Genomic DNA, 15,829 nt, shown 5'->3' with positions numbered 1-15,829 from the left:
ATGTTTCCAAGCATCTTATAATGCACAGAAAATTCCCACAACAAAGAATCATCCTCTTTAAAAATAAATAAAGAATATATTAAAACAAAACACAAGACTATATTTATAAGTACACTATAGAATATTATTCAGCCCATAAGAATGAATGAAGTACTGATACTTCAATTTGGATAAACCATCAAAATGTTAGGTGTGAACAGAAAAGAGGATATATTTTATACTTCAGTTAATATGATAGTCCAGGATATGAAACTCTTTAAAAACAGTAGTTTTGTGGTTCCTTAGGATTGTGGGAAATTTTCAGAGGGTGATAGCTGAAGAGTATGGTGTTTTTCTCAAAATGATAAAAATGTTCTAAATTCAATTATAATGATTGTTGCACATATCTCTGAATATAATAAAGAAAAATTCCACATTTTAAAAGACTAATCTGTATAGTATTAAAATTATGCCTTAATAGAGCTGTTTTAAAACCTAAAAAAAAGAGAATCATCTTCCCCATAAGATCAATAATACTGAGATTAAGAAATCCTGGATTAGGCTAATCAAGGAGGAAAAACAAAAACCAAAACAGTAACAGACATTAAAGTGTGATTGTAAATAGTTATCATAAATTAGACATGCACATATATAGATATAGGACTAGTAAGGTTGAGAGGTCCATACAGATTAAAAGTAAATTCTCTTCTTTATTCAAATTCCTTCAGATTGAAGAGAGAGATAAGGCATAAATTTTGGAGCTGTGTATTCTTTCTGGAGAAGCTTAAACAGGAGAAGACCTTGAACCAGAGCTTCTAGAAAAACCTAGATACAGAGTCTTAAAGCAAAGTGGGTTTCAGAAGTCAGCCAGAACAAGGCTAATGTTGTTTGCTCAGCAGGCATCCTTGAAATGTATACAATATCATTAGGATATCACTATGAACTTTTACCCAATAAATCCTTTAAAAGTTGCCATTTTTTTAATTACTAGAAAAATACATTACATGTGCAGGATACCTATTTTCTTGGTTGTTGTAAGTAAGTTAACTATAAAAGCAATTATATGCATTGTATACAATATAGGAAAAAATGTATACATTTTTCTATTAAATTTTTAAGATCAAATGATAGTTCACTTCTAAGAACCAACTATTCCATCTACCCCTTCAAGCCTCTAAGATATTTTAAGTATCTTCTTATTTAAAATGTGCTTGGATTTGAACATATTAAAAACAAAACAGAATCCTCAATAAATGATTCCTCTCACTTTAAAAGTTTTATATGTAGATTACAGTTTTACTCATTCCTTCTACTGAAAAAAAATTCAGCTCCCTTTTTAATCCATAAATCATACCTAAGAAGCGTCTTAAAATTTTAGGAGTGACTTATTTGCTGTTTGTATCTATGTAACTTCTTTATTAAGTGGATTTTTCTTTCCTCAAAGATAACAGCATTTGATGGTGTACAGGAAAGTGAGCCAGTAATCGTCAATATTCGAGTGATGGATGCAAATGACAACACCCCAACCTTCCCTGAAATATCCTATGATGTCTATGTCTACACAGATATGAGCCCCGGAGACAGTGTCATACAGGTATAATATATATATTTATATATTTATATATTATCATATGAGGATATATTAAAAGCAGTTATTTCCATGGACATCAAACAATGCATTGCTTAAGAAATTGCTTAAAAATGAAAATTAATTTCAAGCTTCTCATATAGCATAATTTAACTCTAGAAACTTTAAATTTAAACTTGTTTTTTTTCAAATTAATGTATACCCATATGCATTCTAAAGTAAACTTAAATAACTAGTACTTACATGTAAACATCAGCATTTAACCTGTTCATACCTTTTTCCTTTTTCTTTAATGTACTGAAGTTTCAAGTGTTAGACATGTAGTTTAAACCTTTGAATTGCATGGCAATATTGCAAAAATGGATTGAATTTGCCTTGGTGATAAATACAAAGGACTGCATTAATAAATTAGCAGGCAATCCTATTAGATATTGGTTACCTGGACTATAAAATGGGATCATTACAGCAAAGAAAATTTAGATTAGATAGTAAATGATACCTTTCAAAATATAGAAAGCTGACAAAATCTTTATCTATTTTTCTTATTTTTACCTTTAACTATAAGAATTAAATTTAAATAAATTGTAAGTCATCTGAAATCCTGTGGAAGTATTCTGAGAAAAATCATAAAGAAGTAATAATATTCTTCCTTGCAGGTTTTTAGGAATCTGAAGACTCCAATACTTTCCAAACTGGCTATCCATCAAAATTATCTAAGGAGTTGTTTAGAAATACAGATCAGCATGATTCACTTCCCCTTTTCTGAATTTGAATCTTCATAAGCAATGTTTACATAATCAATATTAAAAAACAAACCTTAAGTGTTTCAGATGCCCAACCAGAAGGGACCACTGATCTAGATTTTCCTTTTAACCTGAGGATCACACTTAATAGTTTTAAGTTACTTTCAGGCCAGGAATATCTTGGTTCTTGATAATTTTTAGAATACTTGAATGGCTCCGAAGTAACAAACATTATTTATATATGTGAATTTTATTAAATAAATAGTTCAAGGTAAAAAAAAAAAGTACAACTACTTCAGCAGTGTTTTTGTGTTGTGGTCCTTGTTTTTCTCTCCAGCTTCATCTTTGGATCTCTATCACTCTACTTAACCTTTAGCCCCCCAGTTTTCTAAATGTGTCTTGCTTTTTCTCATAGTATCATATTATTTCCTGCGTCTTAATCTCCTTCCTTTCTATTTATGGCTGGATTGCTTTCTTCTAATCTTTTAGATTCCTTCCTTCTAATGAAGTGTTCCTTTGTATTTCTCAGTAGGTAGTTTTAGAAGTTCTTCCTTAGTAGCTTCAGTTCCCATAACCCAGCAGTACTTCAGCAGTTTATAGTGAAGACAGTATGATACACTGCTGCATGCTAATCAGTGTGAAATGTATGGGAAGAAATAGTGAACAATAATAGTTAGCACCCTGCCTGATGGCCTATGTATACTCTTTTCTGTTTATCTAGAACACTCTTCCTACTCCAGATCTTTTTAGAAAACTTCCCCACAGCTGTGTTAATGTCATTAGCCTCCTCCATGCTATTACACATTCTTTCTCTATTACTTTATCCTTCCCCATCAAATCATAGCTCTTATAAGCATCTGAAATTACCTTCTACCTTATATTGAAGTTTTGTTTTCTTCTACTACCCTCTCCCAACACAGACTGAAAACTTTGAGAGATTGTCCACTCTAATGCCAGCACATGCAGGCGTATTAGCCATGCAGTAAATATTTATGCAAAGGATGAATTACTATCAACTTTTCCTGATTTGTCAATATAAATTAAAATTATTCAGTATTTTATTTTTTATTGGATAATTAGGCTTCCTTGAGTGACACAGGGTAGGATAACATTATATTCAGTGTGCTAGAAATTCACCTAGAAGTATATACCATATGTAAATATCCTTTGTGTATGTATATGGAAATGGAGGGGAGGGGGATATGCAAATTGCTACATGATATTCAAATCTTAGTCGTGGCACTTGTCACATTGCTGAACTCCATCTTTTTGCCTATTTGTCTTGAAAACATATCTGTAATTAATTTATTTCTGTGTCCATGGAACTATATTTCCTGGCATATAGTAGATGCTTAATAAACAATTATTCTAAGTTGGATGATATGAAGACCTGAAAACAAGCAGGGACTGAATGAAAGAATATATGAATGAATGGGAGATGCAAATGCATTGGACTTTATTTCTAATTGATTGATGAACCAAGAGAGTTACATTTTTCTTTAATGAGGCATTTTTTCACAGAGAGCAAAATTATAGTTTACACAGATAAAGGAAATGACAATTATAGTCGTGCTGTTACTTAATTAGACCTGAATCCCAGCTCTGTGATATAATTAGAAATAAAAGTAAGTTTTCACAGATAAAAACAGCCAGCAGGGAACTAGAAAGTATAACAAGGAAATGAGAGCAATTATGTAGAACTGTATCTCAAAAAATGTTTGCCTTAAGGGGTCAAAGCTTATTTTTGGCATTTGAAGGCTTCTAAAGTTAATTTCCCTTATATATCTTTCCATAAAACAGATCCTGCCTTGCCTTTAAAGGTTTATATTTTATTCCCCTGAACTATGTAGATCATGAAGACAGATTATTGTTTTTATCTACATACCTCTAATTTTTAAAATTATTTAAAGCCAAGAAAAGAAGCTTTATAATTAGCTTTTTGATTGTTCCTGGTGTGTGGCAAAAGAGTGGTATGGCTATAAATATCAATCAAGAGTCAAGAAATAAAAGGAAATAGATCCACCATTGAGAGAAAAAATTTTTTAAAAAGCAAAAATAATTTAGAAGGATGATATGTAAATTCCCTTTAAGGATCACAAAATAGGTTCCTACTCTCTATCCATGCCCAGCCTGTAAGCAATTCCAAATTTCTCTATTAACCCAAAAGAAGATCGTTTATTTTTGGTTAGTTACTCTCTTAGTTTGCTAGAGGGCTGCCAATGTAAAGTACCAGAAATGGGTTGGCTTTAAATTATGTGGATTTTATTTAGGGCAAAAGCTTACATTTCCAAGACTGTAAAAGTCCAAATCAAGTCATCAGCAGAATGCTTTCTCACCAAAATCAGCTATTGATGATCCTGGTGTACTGCCACGTGGCAAGGCAAGATGGCAGCTGATCTCTGACAAGGACCCTGACTTCCCTTCTGAGCTCCCTATCTCCAGAAGTGCAGCTGTGGACTACTAGAAGTGGAGCTTATATCCTTCCATGCCTCCTCTTTCAGTCTCAGCTGTTCCCCTTTCTTCCCGAGTTCAGCTGTAGACTATCAGGCATATGGCTCAGCTTGTCTCCTCAGCCTTGAGCTACTCCCTGTGCCCAAACCCTTCAGAGCCTCTTTTCATGCCTCTGTGCTCTGCTGATTCCAGACTGCAGAACCTCTCTTAGCCTCTCTGGGCTTCTGCATTTTTCTGCAGTCCTCTCTTTCAGATGGCAGAATCAACATGGCAGCTTCCTTTCTCGGTGTCCTCTTTCTCTGTGTGTCTCCATTTAAATAAGACCCAGCAAGAGGGTGGAGACTCAACCTGAGCCATGCCTCACTGATGTAGTCAATCAAAAGGGCCTCACACACACAAGAATGAATTAGTTCAAGAACACAGTCTTTTTCTTTTGTGGATTCGCCAAATTCAAACTGCCATGGTAACCTAATACCAAAAAGAGTGAAAGTGTTAGAAACCAAGGTAGCAACAAGCACTTTCTAAAAAAGAGAGCCATATGTAACAGATTTAAATAATATAATATCATTTCCAATGTAGCCATGAGACTATCAACATTATGTAAGTAAATACTCTGTTATTTGGGTCCTCTTTCTTATTTTGAGGCAACCATCTTTGCCTAGAGGAAGTGAATAAGTTGGTCATGGAGATGTGAAGATCCAGGTACTATACTAAATGTACAGATTTTAATTTATGATTTTAATATTTTGAAAATGTGGATTTTAATACCAGTTGTTACTATCCAGTCCTTACTCTATGGACATCATTCTTGAAATTTTGGAAGTCTGATAATTCAATGGTTTTCAATTCTAGCTGAATATTAGAATTTTACCTGAAGAACGTTAAAAATTATTGATGCCTGGACTCTACAATCAGGTATTTTAAAAAAGTAATTTCTCCGTTATTAAAATCACTTGAGAATTTGTTAAAACCAAAGTTGCTAGTATGCAGCTAACTTTGAGAAACACTGCCTTTAACCTTAACCTTATTTTTGTATAACTGAAAAACCATAATTCTTAATTCATTGGGGTCCCATGAGGAATTGATTCCTTTGATTCTACTCCATCCCTTTCCATTTTTCTCTTTTTTCAATTTTTCTCATCTTCTTCTATCATTCCTTTTACTCCACTTTATTGCTTGAGAGTCTATCTCTTCCCATCTCATCTGTACTAGTCAGTCAAAGGGGTGCTGATGCAAAATACCAGAAAGCAGCTGGTTTTTATAAAGGGTATTTATTTAGGATAGGAGCTTACAGATACTAGGCCATAAACCATAATATACTTCCCTCACCAAAGTCTATTTTCACATGTTGGAGCAAGATTGCTACCAATGGCTGTGAAGCTCTGGGCTTCCTGGGTTCCTCTCTTCCAGGACATTGCTTCTCTCTGGGTTCAGGGATACTCTCTTCCCAGGGCTTGCTTCTTCCTGGACTCAGGGTTCCTCTCTTCCTGGGGCTTGCTTCTGTTTCCTTACTTCCTGGGGTTCCAGCTTAAGGCTTCAGCATCAAACTCCAACATCAAAACTCCATCAAAAACCCCCAACTCTGTCCTTTGCCATGCCTTTTATCTGTGATTCCCCACCTGCCAAAACCCTATTGACATGGCCCAATCAAAGCCCTAATCATAACTTAATCACACCCAGGTACAGACCAGATTATGAACATAATCCAATATCTATTTTTGGAATTCTTAACCATATCAAACTTCTACACCCTCCACCTGTGAGCTACTAGTCATTCCACTTCTTTCATTACAACAATCCCTCCCTCTCCACTGATTTCATCCTTTGTCCCATTAACCTACAAATATTCTTTAAACTACCCAATCCCTGGTTTGACCACTTCTCCCCAATAAAAAACTCTTCATCTTGATATTTCATTCTGAATCCTAACTTCTTTGACAGTTACATAAATCTATGGATCAATCTATGTGCCTGCTTATCCACATATCTATACTCCTAAGTTATCTGGCTGCCACTCGTATCACTTCACTGAAATTATATAAAATAATGTTTTATTTAATGAATGTCTCTCTATTTGTCAAATTCAAATTCAGACCTTAATCTCAACTTTAACCTTTTGTGGAAAACTTCTGTAATTCTCATACTACCTCTCTGATGACTTTGGGTCTTTGTTGCTTGTTCATTGTTTAATTCCATCCATTAAATATTAAAATTCTCCAAAAATCCATTTTTAGTGCTCTTCTCTTTCAGCTATTCCCAAGTGTTCCATTATCACCTCTATTTGTACTCTTGCCTCCCAAAGTTAAAAGACCTGTTATAATCTCTATACTGAGCATCAGGCTGACATTTGGATTTTTGATGAGCACTTCAAACTGAGCATATTCTAAGATTAACTCTATCTTTCTTTTAATACACAAAACACACAGACCCAAACATGTGCATAGGCACAAATACGTACATTGCATCCTTTATGGAAGCCACTATACTGTGAAGAGTCTCACTGTTATTCAGGTTATGCAGGCTCTAGGCTGGAAGACTAAGAGTCTTTTTTGTTTTATCCCCTTCCTTCAATGAATACATACACATGATTGTCCGGTTTTTGCCATTTCTATTTCAAAATGTATTGATCAGTCATCAATTCCTTTCCATTCTCTGCAATAATTTAGGCTACTTACAGTAGATTCTGATTGACAACCCTATTTCTGCAAATTCCCCACCACACTGTTACTTTCTGAAACATGAGTCAGAATAGATTCCTTTTTTCCTGGAAAAATTACCTAAGGAAGGGCTCAATGTTACACATGGCAGTCAAGAACATCTGCTTATTTCTCTCAAATACTTTTGTCTCATCTCCTGCTACATCCCTTCATGAAATCAGCTTCAAACACAGAACATTTCCACATCTAGTTTGTTTTTTGCTTTGTTTTTCTTAGCCTGAAATGCCCTCCTTCATTCTCTGCCTATTGCAATCCCTCAGGTTTTATGTTTTGATTCAAATTATACTCTTTTACATATCTTTCTTAACACACTGTTCAAATGTTATCTCTTTAGTAACATCTTAATTTTTCTAGCCTCCTACCCACCTAGCACTTCTAGTTCCCATGCATTCTATTCTTACCCGCCTTAAGGTTAGCTTTTACATGTCTGTCTTCACCACTAAACTGTAAATTCCTTTAGGGCAGGATTAGGAAATTATTTCTGTAACCACCAGTGGTCAACCCAATGACCTTCACACAGCAGGAATTCATCCAATAACCATTGAATTTAATACTCTCAATGCCCTCTCAATTAATGCTTTGTTCAAGAAAATTGTTCTATTTGACTTAAAAATTGTCTCTCATGCACAAAGTGTTATATCACATAGCCCTTTCTCAGTTCACTATGTAACTTCACAGCTTCAGCCAGGCTACCTCTTACTGCTCTTAACATAGGAAAACTCTTTAAATTGAAAACATTTCTACTACAGTTCTTTCAGTTATGCTGTGTCATACATAGGTCATTGAATATCAGAGAAGTGAACTTGAGAATATTTATGGCTTACATCCTAATTTTATAGAGAAGATTTGAGTTAATTTGAGTATAAATAATTAGTCAAAATTCACAAATTTTGTTAGTGGCAGAGTTGATGTTACATCCAATTTAAAAAGAACAGAATTTGACACTAGATTACCTTGTTGTATACCATTCTGCCCCATTTTGCCCTTATATGATAATAATACCAGACTCAAAGGGTGTTGTATGATGTTAAAGTACTAGTACATGTGTACTGTGTAATTAAGTCTTATGTGTTATCTAGTTATTATTATTGTACCAATCTCATTTATGTAAAACACTTATGATAATTATAAATATTCCATGCTTTCTTATCTGTGTTTATCTGTGTGTCATGTGTATTATTTAGTACTCTGGAGAGGACACATAATTATATATTAAAATTATTTTTAATATTTTCCAATATTCCATAGTAAAATTTCAGTTTTAGGATAAAACTATATAGTATTTTAATGCCTTTTGAATTTTTATGTCAGTAATGATATTGTTCTCTGTGTTAAGCATGTGCTATGTGTGTACCTGTGTGTATGAGATAATAAAATTTGAAGTAATATTTATTTAAATATCAAACAAAGTTTTGATGAGCAAAATTTGCAAAAATGCAGACATTTACATTTGTGCACTATTTAATTTATTTTTGAAATTTTGAAAAAAATTAATTTTACAAAAGAAAATGAAATCTCTTACCTAAACTTCTTAGCATTATCATAAAAATATAACAGAAATGATTTTCAACTTAATATGAGTTAGTCACTCTGCATGGACTTTAATTGAATTTGGAATTTTTTAATGGCATCTGTATTTTGTCAAAGTAGATTCTATTCCCTGTCTAAGCAAATGGCAACACCTCATCTAGTTGCTCAAGGTGGAAACCAAGGAATTATTCCATTTTCTCCACCATTCACTCAATATATTATGAAGTCCTATCATTTTTTCCTCCTGTATTGAATATATCCACTGATTCCTCTTCCTCTTCTCACCATGCCAGTAGGAGCTACCATAACTTTTTATTGACCTGCAGTGTCCTTCTTTGGGCTTTATTTCCATTTCCACTCTCCTTTTCTCCATTCAGTAGCCAGAGGGCTTTTTAAAATTTAAAATTAAGTGAAAAGTGTTCCCATGTTTGAGTCATTCAATGGTTTTCCAAAGCTCTAAGAATAAAACCCATTAATTCTTATACTGCTTGGCCAGTCCCCTGACCACTCTCCTTTCTGTTGCTCATCATAATGCTCTCACTATGACTAGTTAACTTCTATTCATATGCTTTTCATTTTCCAGATCTCAGTTTTAATATTACTTTCTCAAAAAAGACCTTCATAACTTTCCCTTCTAAAATACACTCCATTTATTCTCCCAGAGCATCCTGATTTTTCTTCATGGTTCATTTAAAAATTTCCAATGTTACTTTTTAAAATATCTGTTTCCCCTATTATGTATAAGTTTGGCATGGATCAAAGACTTCGTCAGAATTTTCCTTCTTTCCTTCCCTCCCTCCCTTCCCTCCTTTTCTCACCACTATTGTATAACCAGCATGTTACATAGCACCTGGCCCATATCACTCTTCTAATGAATATTTGAGGAACTAATGGAGGTACATAAAATAAGTGTTAAAGAATGTGTATATGGGTATAGAAAATTGCCTGTATTTCAGGTCTAATATATTTTTAAATTATCCATCTAACTGCAGATATATTAGTATCCCTAGAATTTACTATTTTGAGTATTTCCTAATTCAATTATTCAGAAGAATTTTTCCAAGGAAGGTTCTCGGGAGGCTAAACAGTTTCACTGAAAACATATCATGAGAAGTTAATGAGATATCTCTTTAGAAAAACAAAGTTGAATAATTAATACATTGATTTGAAAATCATTTTTATTATATGGATTGTCTTAACTGCTGTGGGTACTGTGTCAAATCATAGAGATTTAAAAAACTACTAACATTTAATCACTTACCTTAAATAATTACTAGTGTAATAGGGAAGAAAGAATATTATATTTAACATATATGACGTATGATTTATCAAACTAAACATTTTTGATTTTTAACATTAAAGTATCAAAGACCTTAAGAGCATTAGATTGATGCTAATCTAAATTGAGCATTCCCATTTGATAAATTTGGAAGAAATATTAGTGAGATTGATATAGTGATTACAAACACCATCTTCCATAAGTAAATTTGCTTCCTATGAGGGAAAAATTTTTATATTTGACCTTTATATAATTTGTCAATCATCCTCTCCCAATATATTTAGAAATGTAGTATTTTAAAGAAAATGTATTTGTGAATACAATTAAGTTATTTACTTTTATATTCATTTATATTTATAGATTGTTATAGTGAAAACTTTCACAGCTCAATTTCAATGATTAATATTTAAGTCCTTACATTTTTATGAAGCTTTTATTTGTATGTGCTTATTTTTATAATCATGTAAATTGTGAATTTTTGTGGCAATATTGTTTCTCATTGTTACAGCTCTAAATATTCCTGGTTTACTAGAAAACTGACTTAAAATTTGATAATACCCTGGAAGAAACACAAATATAAAATATATTCTTTACTTGCTCTTTTTCCTTTACTGGCTATCCTATTCTGAGAGAAATAAACTAATTCTCTAAAGTGATTTTCTTTTTAAAGCAGTTGCTTTTTAAAAAGCTCTTTCCCTCTCACCTCCTCTTATAGTAAATTATGATCCAACATAAAAGCATAGTCATTCAGATGAAAGAAAAATACATGGTTATTGAGATGTTTTGAGTATAGGGAAACTTAGGGAAAAATAAGATTCCCTCAGAGCAGGTATTGATAGGAATCCTAATAAATTTGCTAATTCAGTTTGGCAAAGAAAATAAAAACACTGCCATGCAAGTATCTGTGTGTGTGTATGTGTGTTTTGTGTGTATATCAAATACATACTTTATATGTATTTACTTGGCCAATTATAATATAATGGATATAGTTTGTTTTATGCTTGGTACTAAGCTTGGTACTCTGAAAAATACAAAGGATGAATAAGACCCAGTCCTAATCCCATGAGGATTTAATAATCCTAAATCACAGTAAAATAATCTGAAAATATCATAAATCATTACTGAATTGTTAGATTAGATTAAACAGACTAAGAATATTCTGAGAGCTCATAAAAAATGAGTGGCGGGATAATCTGTTAGGTCTGATTAGAACTTCATGAACATATAGGATGTTTTGTATTCAACAAAGGGAGGTGACATTATTGGAGAGGGAATGATATGGCCAAGGGCATGGTTATTACGTGAGCCACTGAGGGTACCAATTGGACTGCCTTTAGAGGGGAGGAACTGAATGGTAAAAGATTTGCTTTCTTTTTCTACGTTAAATATATGTTGGCTGTTACCTCCACCAGCCTCTATCCCTGTGCCATGACAGGCTATCTGTGCTCTTGTAATGACTTTTGTATTCTTCTGTAATAGCCCTTCTATCAAAGATACTTTCTTTTCTCTCTTTTCTCCTATTTCACAAACAGGTGGAAATTATTCTTTCAGCATCTCCTACACTGAGCCCAATGTATGGCTCAATTTAAGCTCTGAATAAATGCATCTGTTTATTGATCAATTAAAGAAGGAATATTTGCATAGCAGAGTAATCTAGTTTTGTCACTGTGTACAATTTAAGATTTTGAAGAAATATTTAAGATTGTGTCTTTAAATTGATGGGTTAAGGGCTGTAAGTTGGATATTGATTGAAGCCAGCTTTGAAGAAATCTTTACTCGAGGTAATGAAAGAGGAAGTTGAGTGAGAGATAATACAATAACATTAAAGCCTTTAATTTTCCTGTTTCCAGCCTTAGAGTTTGAGTAACTCTTGACACATAAAAGAAAGCCCTACAAATTCTGAGGTAATATAAAGTAATTTTTAAAAATCTTGCTGTTGCTTTTCTTTTTGCTTTTTGTCAGGAAGAGGACTGCTTAGACGAAAGATCTGCTAATAACATTTTATTGATCCATAACAAAATTAATGATGATGATATTATTAATGGCTCTGATACCTCCTCCTGAATTATGTATCCAAAAAATACACTTAAGAACAATCTACTCCACTGAGAAGAATCTAAGAGTGTTCTAGGATAGGCTGAGCAGAAGAGGGGTAACCAGTAAACTCATATTTTTTTCAGATTTGAAACATCACTGATTCACACTAAGGTACCAGAAAGTATAAATCTAAAGATGAATAAATTCTGCAGTGCCCAGTTTTCTTTACCAATAAGATTGATCTTAGCCTCAGACTGACCGACAACATTGAGAAACCTAACAGGCCTCACCTAACAAGTTTATTTTAACTTTAAGTGAGCATTCAGGGCAGGCAACAACATAATTTTTATGGCAATACCATAGTGGAAGTCTTGTAAATCATAGATATACTTTTAATAATTTCTGAATCATGTGCTCTCAGGTTGTATTGCCTCCTTGCTACACATTTCTGAAGCATGTTCTTAAAATTTTGCTACAGCAAATTCTATTAAATCTAATCCATAAAATAGACTTACTGACAATCACCAGGATAGATCTGTTCTAGAGAGGAGTTGAAATTCTATCTGCAAATCAAACTAACCAATCATACCTTCCCTTAAGTTTTCTTATATCCTTTAACATTTCAATTATTCTTTCTTTCTTTTATTCATTACTTACACCTTTTTATAAATGTTAATAATGACATGAGATAGTCTCCGTGGATATTATGCAACTTTTGTGTTTTAGATTGCATTTCCAAATAATTTACTTGTTCTAGAAAGCAATATCAACCTAAATTTCATTTTCTTCTAGCAGGATAAGTAAATCTAAAACCCTTTATTATGTCATAGAGATGAAGCAGCGAAAATGAATGTTTCACCCAACTCACTCTAGTTACAAACACCCTTTTCCCATGTCATACTTTTTCCATTATCAAAATACTGCAGTCACTAGAGACTATTTCTCAGGAAATTCTCATGTCCACCTACTGGCATGAATATACATCATATCCTATAGTATAAATATACACCATACCCCACAGTATACATTTTTGCTGACAGAAACTTCTGAATGTCTTTCAGAGCACCATCCATTTGCTCATATGGGAAAACACAGCATTGATCCATACATAACCACATGCACCATGGAGAAGATAAGTTCCCATCTTATTTCGTGAACTGTGGCTCTATGAAAGCGTTGCCACTGAGAGTACTCATAAATGACACCTTGCTATGGTTTAGCCATAGTTTCCCGACATATAAATACACCAGATTTAATTATAATCATTATGTCAGGAAGTCATTCCTGATCAAGATTTAACATTCTTTCCTAAAGTTTTTAGGAATTACTATTCTCAATAGTAATATGGTAATCCATTCATGTATCACTTGGCCAGCTTTCCAGGCAGACTGTGAAATGTTGCCAGCTTACTGGAAAATAAGGTTCCCTAATTTGCATATCTGGAGTAATAAATTTGCCTTTGTAGATTGGGCATATTCAACTTCTGGGTACAGTCCAGACTGTGCATACATGACTTTCAGAGCTAATCTGGCCCTTCTACAGTGCTACTTCCTGCCAAATTTCTGTTTGCAATTTATCCCAAGCTTAGACTGGCAGAGCTTAGGTACCATTTTCCCATTTTATTCCTGCTGTACTTGGTATTTTTATTTACTCCACTTCAAGGTGAATATGACCTCTTTTGAAATAATACTGTTGTTTTTCATGGGCAGCCCTATCTTTGAAAAAACGTCTGTCCCAATCCAGCTTGGGGATAGGCCAGGAATGTAATCAGATCCAAACAAGAAGGTCACTGACTCTTGTTTTCCTTACCTAAAGTTGTAGCAGTTCTTATGAATAAGACTTCTCAATTGTTGTTTACTTTGGTATATCTCTAGAATCCTAAAGTGGTGATTTTTGACAACTTTGCGTAGATTTTTATTTGTTTTTTGGGGCGGAGAAGATTCTCTGGCCTTTTCACACCACTGTAAAAAGAATGGGACAAAATGTATAGTGTAATATAAAGGAAAGAAAAGAATTTTAAAAATATGGAGTTCTATGAAGAATTGGTGGGAAGCAAATAAAATAAAGCATACCATATTAACAGTAAAGAATGTTTTTTCTTATTACTCAAATCATTTAAATCGATATTTTCATGCATCAATTATAAGTCATAGATTATAGTTTATTTTTATAAAGGAAAAATTCCATACTTTTGTACATCACTATTATGCAAATGTATTCATTTTATAAGACTCTAAATTTTATATTAGACAGAAATCTCTTGTATATGTTTAATAAAATTATATTTCAATTGATTTGTTGGTAATTGAAACTCTATGTTAATTTTTTAGAAAAATGAAGGAAATAGCTTTGTGAAGAAAATTAGACTATCAATAATTGCTTAATGTAAAATTAATTCTGAACTTGTTACAGAAGTCTGTAAGAGTTATACTTAGTTACACCTAACTACTAACATAGTGCCTGTCCATTACAGATGATAATTACCTTGAAAAAAATGAATGTCTTTCTCCAGATGATTATTTTTCCCAAATCAGATTTAAACTTAATTCTGTTATTATAATTGCTAGATAATAGTTCCAAATGACTTAGTTTTTTTTAGAACATACCAGGGATTGAACCCTGGACCTCAAACATATGAAGCAGGCTCTCAACCATTGAAATACACCCACTCCTCCAGCTAACTTACTTTTATAACTCTCCTTTCATGGAAAAGATGCAGATATATTCCAGACTTGTCCAAATCCAGGTTTACATATTTTAGCATGTCATCAGTACAGAATTCACTTGGCAAATTGAAATTCATCTCCCACATGAATACCTTCTTCAACTTAATTATCATTCAGTTTATCCTCCCTTCCTACAGCATTTATGAAAATGTTAAATAAGACCAGCCTCAATACCAAGGTCCCTGAAGCACGCTTCTCAACACCTCTTCTTAATTTAATGTGTTGCCATTTATCATTAAATTCCTTTAGCCAATTTATGTCTCAAGAAGAATGCTAATGTGGAATCTAATTTGAGATAAATTTTAATTAAGATTTCCTGAGACATTGTGTTAAGTGATTTACTATAATCAAAATTGATATCATCTCTGCTACGACATCATTTAATTTTCTAATTTTATCCACATACAAAGGAAAATAAATTCATCAAACTTGAATAGACCTCCATAAATATACATCATTCATTTTGACTATTTCTGTAAAACATCCCCTTCTTCTTTTGCCTTTAGGACTATTTCTGTCATTCTCATACAAGTTCCAGAATTATGTCATAAAATGCCTTCCCTTCTGGCAACTACATCTGTCTACCCCCAAATATCAAACCTCAGGTTTTAGCATTAATGTCAATCTCTCAACTTCCCTTTTTTCTTCTCAGTTACTTATTTCTGTTGCTGTTTTATGCACATTATCACCTTAAATGCAGAGCATAATAAAAATAGAAATATAATAAGCACAATATATTGTTTTTCTAGGGCTGCCAAAACAAATTACCACAAAGTAAG

The 15,829-nt window shown here is 33.0% G+C and overlaps 1 protein-coding gene across 1 annotated transcript in view; it reads left to right on the top strand.

The window, feature by feature from the left end:
* The window catches only part of LOC101441123 (protocadherin-15), a 1,917,137-nt gene that overhangs the window by 1,518,606 nt on the left and 382,702 nt on the right, over positions 1-15,829 (top strand). The window contains exon 15 of the mRNA XM_058298874.2: positions 1,424-1,573. Coding sequence (XP_058154857.1) covers positions 1,424-1,573 — 150 coding nt within the window. The remainder of the gene's footprint in view (positions 1-1,423; positions 1,574-15,829) is intronic.

Source organism: Dasypus novemcinctus, chromosome 6 (assembly GCF_030445035.2).
Source record: "Dasypus novemcinctus isolate mDasNov1 chromosome 6, mDasNov1.1.hap2, whole genome shotgun sequence".
Lineage (NCBI taxonomy): Eukaryota > Metazoa > Chordata > Mammalia > Cingulata > Dasypodidae > Dasypus > Dasypus novemcinctus.
The sequence above is the reverse complement of the archived record's forward strand: the minus strand, read 5'-3'. Positions and strand labels throughout refer to the sequence as shown.